Source organism: Phaseolus vulgaris, chromosome 9 (assembly GCF_000499845.2).
Source record: "Phaseolus vulgaris cultivar G19833 chromosome 9, P. vulgaris v2.0, whole genome shotgun sequence".
Classification (NCBI taxonomy): domain Eukaryota; kingdom Viridiplantae; phylum Streptophyta; class Magnoliopsida; order Fabales; family Fabaceae; genus Phaseolus; species Phaseolus vulgaris.
The window spans coordinates 4691845-4699005 of record NC_023751.2 but is presented as its reverse complement, the minus strand read 5'-3'; the positions used below and the strand labels follow the sequence as shown (position 1 = coordinate 4699005).

At 36.6% G+C, this 7161-nt stretch overlaps 1 protein-coding gene across 8 annotated transcripts; it reads right to left on the bottom strand.

Annotated features, from left to right (window-relative positions):
* Nucleotides 1-768: 768 nt before the first annotated feature.
* LOC137820913 (pentatricopeptide repeat-containing protein At2g06000-like) lies at nt 769-5383 on the bottom strand. 8 transcript variants are annotated; one of them, XM_068625245.1, is made up of 6 exons: nt 3059-5358; nt 2432-2482; nt 1990-2065; nt 1704-1758; nt 1376-1601; nt 769-1074 (listed from the first exon to the last, which is right to left on the bottom strand). In XM_068625245.1, the coding sequence occupies exon 1, from the start codon at nt 4787-4789 to the stop codon at nt 3233-3235; it is 1557 nt and encodes a 518-aa protein (XP_068481346.1). In that variant the 5' UTR covers nt 4790-5358; the 3' UTR covers nt 769-1074; nt 1376-1601; nt 1704-1758; nt 1990-2065; nt 2432-2482; nt 3059-3232. The 8 variants fall into 8 exon arrangements, with proteins under 8 accessions (XP_068481346.1, XP_068481348.1, XP_068481350.1 ...); XM_068625247.1 differs by having other exon boundaries at nt 2432-2740; nt 3059-5334; XM_068625249.1 differs by having other exon boundaries at nt 1704-1774; nt 3059-5334.
* Nucleotides 5384-7161: the final 1778 nt, after the last annotated feature.

Sequence of the window (7161 nt, the reverse complement as noted above, 5' to 3'; positions counted from 1 at the left end):
TCGATTTGTTATTTCCAAAATATATTCTATTTTATTTTTTTCGGAACATGTTTTATGAATTCCAGATTTATAAATCTAGAAATAATAAAAAAGTGTGCTCCAAAATTGAAAATATCCTTTTCTTACGGAACCACTATTCTAGAAACACCTAAAACTGTAAAGAGTAAAATAGGTATTTTTGAAGAGTGTAAGGGTACAGGAAGAAAAGTGTAGGGGTCTAGAAGAAATACCCTTAGTTTAGGCTTTATTAAGACTCAGATTGGGCCTTGCTATTCTGTTTTGGCAAATTCTTCCTACACCCAATAGTTTTGAACCTGTACCCAACATAATTTTAAAATTCCGAAACTACCCTTTATTTCAGAAATGGATCCCAAATTCTGAAAGAAGGGATCCCAAATGTATTTTTATATGTACCTTTTTAAGGGCATTTTCGTCTTTTCGACTAGAATTGGGTGCAGGAAGCACATTGCTTCCGTTTTTATCATTATTATGAAATCTATTTTATGTAACATTCAACTGGTTTTCTAATTGAAGTTGTTTTATTGACTTACGACCATAATACCCAAAAGCCGAATGCTCCAGAAATCACTTGATGGTCTATTGATTTAGATAATGTCATTATTTTATGTCTAACTCGTACAGCTTATTTTACTTCTTCGACGTTAATCGAAATGTTCATGAAGAAATATTTACAACTGTAAAAAAAATCCTAAAATACAGAGTAAAAAAAAGAATAATATAGTAAAATGAAGCCAGGAGAAACGAAAGTGAATTTAAAAATAATATATTTAGTGCGATTTTTTATATCCTAATTCTAATTATACAGCAAGATTGGTCTCGAGAATAAGAGTCTTAAAAATACTCTGAACCATGGCCCACAGTATAATTTAACTTCTAAAGGAGTGCAATTACAACATCTTATATTTTAAATTACTATTTTCTTAACCGCCGCCATAATTAGGTTTGGCTCCGTCTAAAATGTTTTCAGGAGTTTTGATCCTTTTATATCGGCTATAGTACTATTCCTAAATTCAGTTATGGCTAATTCTTCTTGGACCCGAAAAAAGTTGTGACCTGCACCAGAAAAATTGTGAGATGCACCCGATCAGTTTCAAAAACTTACAAAATTGCCCTTAATTCCATAATACAAGAAAAAAATACTGAAAAAAGTAAATCTAGAATAGAGTTTTATGTTCCAGAAAGAAATTACGAAATGAAATTGGAAAATCAAAATCCTGAAAAACAGTTCAAAAATACAAAATACATTTCGGAATTGAAATTTCAAAAAAAAAACAATCTGGAAAAATATTCCAGAAATGGAATTCTGAAATGTATTTTAAGGGCGTTTTTGTCATTTCACGTAAGTCCCTCTTACCGGCATTTTTGTCGTTTCATTCGTTTCATGTAAACATTGGGTAAAGGTCACAATTCATTGGGTGCAGGAAGTAATTATCTATTATTTAAACATGGTCCAATAAGGACATCAACCCAATAGCACCAAGAAAAGCATCAAGCCAATGCTTGTTCCTCAGTTATGCTTGCATAGCTTTGAAGGGTGACACCTAGGTTCCCATACCACGGGATAGTTTGTCTTCAAAGCACTACAAATGTAAATGATATGTATTTAAGTTACCACAAAAGAAAAACTACCGCATATTTATAAAGAAAATAATTCAACTTATTTTATTTAATTGGTATCTTACACGTTTAAGATCTCGAGATGCATCTCATCACTTTTATCTTGGTACACGTCCTCTTCTTCATATAAGACAATCTAAGTTAGTTTACATGAGAAATATAGAAGAATAAGTATTGATGATCTAGAGATAGTTAAGGTGAAAGATACCCATTAATTGGTAAAATACATCTCATCACATCATATACGTTAACTCTCTCCTCATCTAACTAATAGAAACAGCACAAATTTAAACTTAATGTACCACAACCAACATGCAAGTGATGGATTCATGTAAACGAAAGATAAATTACCTCTTCATCAAATAGAAGTCCAAATTTGTGAACAAACCATTTCTCATTGGTTTGGTGGGCATTCTAGAACATAAGCCTGCACCAAAATTCAGAATTCGTTCATTCTTCATTTAATTTCTAAGAGATAAAATAGCACAAAATATTTTTAAAAAATCCATCCTGATCCGAAAACAAAAGAAACTCAGATAGAACTTTAATGTTATGAAGTTTTCATGCTCCACTTTTACCTATTTTCTATGTATTAGTTCTGCACAAAAATAATGAGCCAAAAAGTGGCAAGTTAAAATCACCTAGAACACATCAAGTGCACTTTGTACCAATTGTGATATCTCAATAAAAGCATCTTGCTGAGAAACTCCATGATTAAATATTTTGTCAAATGCAAACGGGTACCAATTTCCGACATGGCTCAAAACTCAGTAACTCAAGTGGCAAAGCTTACCAGATCTTGCAGAGAGTGATTTTAACCACTAATCCATGTGCAGAAAACCACCTGTATGGAGTCAATACACAGAATTTACTTAAGATCAAGGAGTTTCGAACTGTAGTATAAGAGAATTCCTTGCATTTTGGCCTAAATCTTTCTACACAATGTTCAAGAATTTTGTCATACAACCACTTTCTATCATGCATGTTACCAACTGTTGAGCCTAAGAAGACAAGAATTTCCTTAAGACTTCTTCTCAAATGTTTTGTCTGATCATATCCTCGATAATACTTCTCCCATCTTCGTACAATATAGTTTATTTTACTGTAAAATTCACAAGGAAAAAGAGCTTGACATTTCATTTTATTCAATATACTCTCAAGTAAATGCACTTCCATATGAACAAGAAAATCAATTAACTAGCACTACAGTTTACAAAAGAAGAGACTTGATAAAATCTATTTCATGTAAGAAACAAAATTCAAAATCCAGAGGAAAATGAAAATTCCATGTTTGGGATTTTGACAAGTTTTATGTCGGTTGTCAAAGGCCTAACAAAAGCCTCCTCCTTTAATCCAGCTTCGGACTGGCTGAGACCATGAAAAATGAAAAATCAACTCAACAAAGTTAACTAGAGTATACCTAACTCCGGGTTCCAAAATAACCAAGCTGAAACTTGGGGAGAATGACCATGCAATGTAATACTATCTCCAGAAAAAAAAAAGAGACATTCTGCCTCTGATGATAGCATTACTTTGATCCACAAGCTGGAGACACGTGCACCTAGCACTCAAGGCAAAATGGACCAAGGCCTGTCTACCCACTGGTTTGCACAAGCACTTCAATAACAGGAACATCTGCACGTGTGCTCTCATGATAAGATTTCTTCAACGATGAAGTACTGCAGGGCAGGTTCTGACTAAGAACCTCCTTAACACGGGCGGCTTCACCAGGCATTCCAACCTTCAAAAGACAGGATCTTAAATTATTTACAGTGATTTCATCCGGGGCACAACCGACAGCCAACATCTTATTAAAGATACTAATTGCTTCAGGCATTCTCCCTTTCATACAATGCCCAATAATAAGAATGGTATATGTCAACTTATCAGGCTTGCATCTATTCATTTCCATTTCTGCTACAATTTTATTAGCCTCATCAACATTGCCGGATTTACAATATCCATCAATAACAGGATTATAGATAAATGGTTGTGGAACAATGTAATTCTCATTCAACAGTCCCAAAATGTCACGAGCTTCGTGTAGTCTATTATTATTGCAAAGGCCACTGACAAGAACAGAGTATGTATATAAACTCGCACAAATATTTTTGTTGTTCATTGTATGCCACATGTCCATTGCTTGGTGCACCTTCCCAACCCGAAAATACCCATTCATTAGAGAAGTGAAAGTAGCAACATCAGGTGGACAGCCATTAACAAGCATTTTTTCATACATGGCTAGTGCAGAAGCCATGTCACCCAACTTCCCAAATCCATCAATAAGAGCGTTAAAGGTAAACGTATTAGGCACAGTTCCAGATCTAAACATTTCATCAAAAAGCAACGTCCCCTCCTCCATCATACTCAACTTGCAATAACCCCATATTATCGTCGTGTAAGTAACAACATCAGGGCCAAACTCCCCATTCAAACAAACTTCCCTTAGCAAACTTCTAGCTCTATCCACCTCACTAATCCGGCACAAACCATGAATAAGAGTATTATACGTAATTAAATCTGGGAAACAACCAAAACTCCTTAACTCCTCAAGAAGCTTAAAAGCCTCGCTAATTTCCCTGGCCCTGCACAACCCTCGCATTAAAATATTGACTGTGAAGGTCACCGGTTTATACTGCAACCTGATAAGCTCCCTAAACATAAAAACAGCATCAAGTACCTTATTCTGCCTAATCAAAACATTGAATAAGTCATTATACACAGCGGCATTGACTCCAACATTACTATGGCATTGGACATCAGCAAGCAATTCCTTCGAAACATCTAACCTACCAACAACGGCATACGAAGAAACCAAAAATCCTAACAACCAATTATCAGGAATCTGCCCGTCACACCTCATCCAATCATACACCAATTTAGCGGCACTGTGAAGATTCGATCGACAGAGTGACCTCAATATAAGATTGTAAGTCAAATAAGAGTGATTCATGTGCAACTTGTGTCTACTGAATTCGACGAACTTGAAACCCAAATTGGGAATGTGCAACTTATTCACGACCTCGTAAACGAGCAAAGGGGTTAGGTGCTTACTGAAATAGCCCAGGAAAGGGTCCAGCGAGGAAGAGCGAACGAAAACGGTGCACACAATCTTGACGAACCAGGCTTCTGCCATTCTGATCGAACCCATGGGTTCCGAGTCGATAACATCGGTTCTAATTCGCCGCAAGTGCACGCGCTTCGGGCTTTTTCTTCCTTGGGCCCGCCTGGGCTTTGGATCTCTCTATCCACGACGCCACACTTCTAAGCTCGTAACTAGAAAATGCGTGTGACCGAGAATTTAAAAAATTGCCCAAAATATGCTGCAGAGTTACAGACACAGTTCGTGATAAACGTGATTTCTTGTTTGTAAGTGCTTTTGGAAGAACGAGGTGGGAAATGAAGATTGTGCTGTGTCTTCGATCTCGCTCTGGCTACCTGCTTGAACCTGTGTAGTGGATTTTAGTGGTGATTCTCTGGCGTAGCCACTTATTTAAGGGTGGCTCCATTGAGTTGTGATATTTGTGAAGAATGGTGATTGCGTTGGCGAGGAAGATAACGATCCCCCGTGAAGGAAGAAGGTAAAGACCGCGTTTGGTGAAGGCAAAAGGGTTCCCACGGTTCTTTCCGCTTCCCCTGCTTAGGGTTTTAGCATCTTTTACCTCACCTGGGACGCCTACTTTCGTCTCTGAATTTATCTCCTTTTTCTTGAGAAAAATTAAATAGGAGGAAAAAAATGGGAAGCACTAAAATTTTAAATTTGAGCTTTTTAAATGAATGAAGCAGAATAAAAATATTAAATCACATAAAAAAATAAATGAATAAAATCATTCTTTTACTTTATTATTTTTTTTATAGTTTCTTTTTTGTAATTAAAAAAATAAATTAAAAAGTTGTGACATAAATACTTTCCAATATTTCAGACTAAATTGGAGGAAATTTAATTCAAATTGAAACTTTATCACAAACTAAATAAGATAAATATTTGTAGTAATTTTAACGTCTATTAAATTGACAAAATTGATTGGAATTTTTTTTTTTTATAAAAGCTTTCATGTTATACATTATGCAACTTGACATGCTGACATCAAATAACAACAATAATCTGTCATCACATGAAAAAAAGTATTATTAAAAAAAATACAAAAAAAAAAATAAAATATGGGGAGGCTAGATCAAAACTCATATGTTAACAAAAATGATACATAGGTAGACTATATGATGGCATTCTCATGGAGCTCTTCTTGGATGTTTGTGAATATGGTGCGGAAGCTATGGTGAAAGTGGGCAAGGTCCTCCTAGGAGTTGTGGTAACCTTGAAGGTGCATGAAGTGTATGGAAAAAGGGAGGTTCGGCCAGCCCTCTTGGTAAATGGTGAAGAGAAGATTAGGTCCTAGAAACTAGGCAAAGGCAATGTATGGCACTAAATTGGCAGCATAACATTACTCTCATTAATCTTGCAAATACAAGTGATGGGCTTCTCCTTTTATAAGCTAAGGAGGCCGTAAATGTTAAGCTAAGAGAAGATGAAATGCAAGCAAAATGAAATGGAAATGTGGAGGCACATGGCACATGGAGCACATGGCCGTTCCTAGTGGAGATTCTTCTAGAAAACGTGAGCTAGCTAGGTTAAAATCAAAATGAGACAAGTTTATGCTTTCTAACACTACACTAACTACTAAGCCACCCCTAATGGGCCTCCATGTAGCATGTACAAGTTCTTCTCCCTCCCATCCGTTGCTTGACCCAATTGTGCGTGAAGATGCTTGGTCATGGACCTAGTGATAGGTCCTAGACAGTCTAGGCTTCCTCCTAGACGCTCCTTTTGTAGCCGCCCCTCATCTTGTGCTAGACGCTCCCCTCTTGAGTCTAGACGCTCCCCACATGGCTCTAGACGGTCTAGTCTTGGATCTTGGCTTCCATGGTGTGGTGAGCTTGGCCCTCCTCCATCATCCCCTCCCCCTTGGAAAGGATTTGTCCTTAAATCCAGCTCGTCCTCGTCGTCATTGGTACCTACAAATGGAGAAAGATCAATTACATTAAAAGTATCATGTACTCCATATTCAAGAGCTAGGTCCAATTTGTATGCATTGTTATTGACTCTCTTGAGGATTTGAAAGGGTCCATCACCTCGGGGACTTAGTTTGGACTTCCTTTGAGTTGGAAATCGATCTTTGCGAAGGTGAAGCAAAACTAAGTCTCCTTCTTCAAAAATTATTTCTTTCTTCCCTTTATTGTTGTATTTTATGTACTTCTCATTTTGTTGTTGTATTTGGATTTTAATCTTCTCATGCATTTTCTTCACGAAATCGGCTTTGATTACTCCTTCCTTATGCACAAATTCTTGTGGATTAGGAAGAGGTAACAAATCCATAGGTGTGAGAGGATTAAATCCATATACTACTTCAAAAGGAGAAGCATTAATAGTCTTGTGGACTACTCGATTGTAAGCAAACTCAATGTGGGGAAGATACTCATCCCAAGATTTATGGTTTCCCTTCATGATAGCCTAAGCATAGTCCC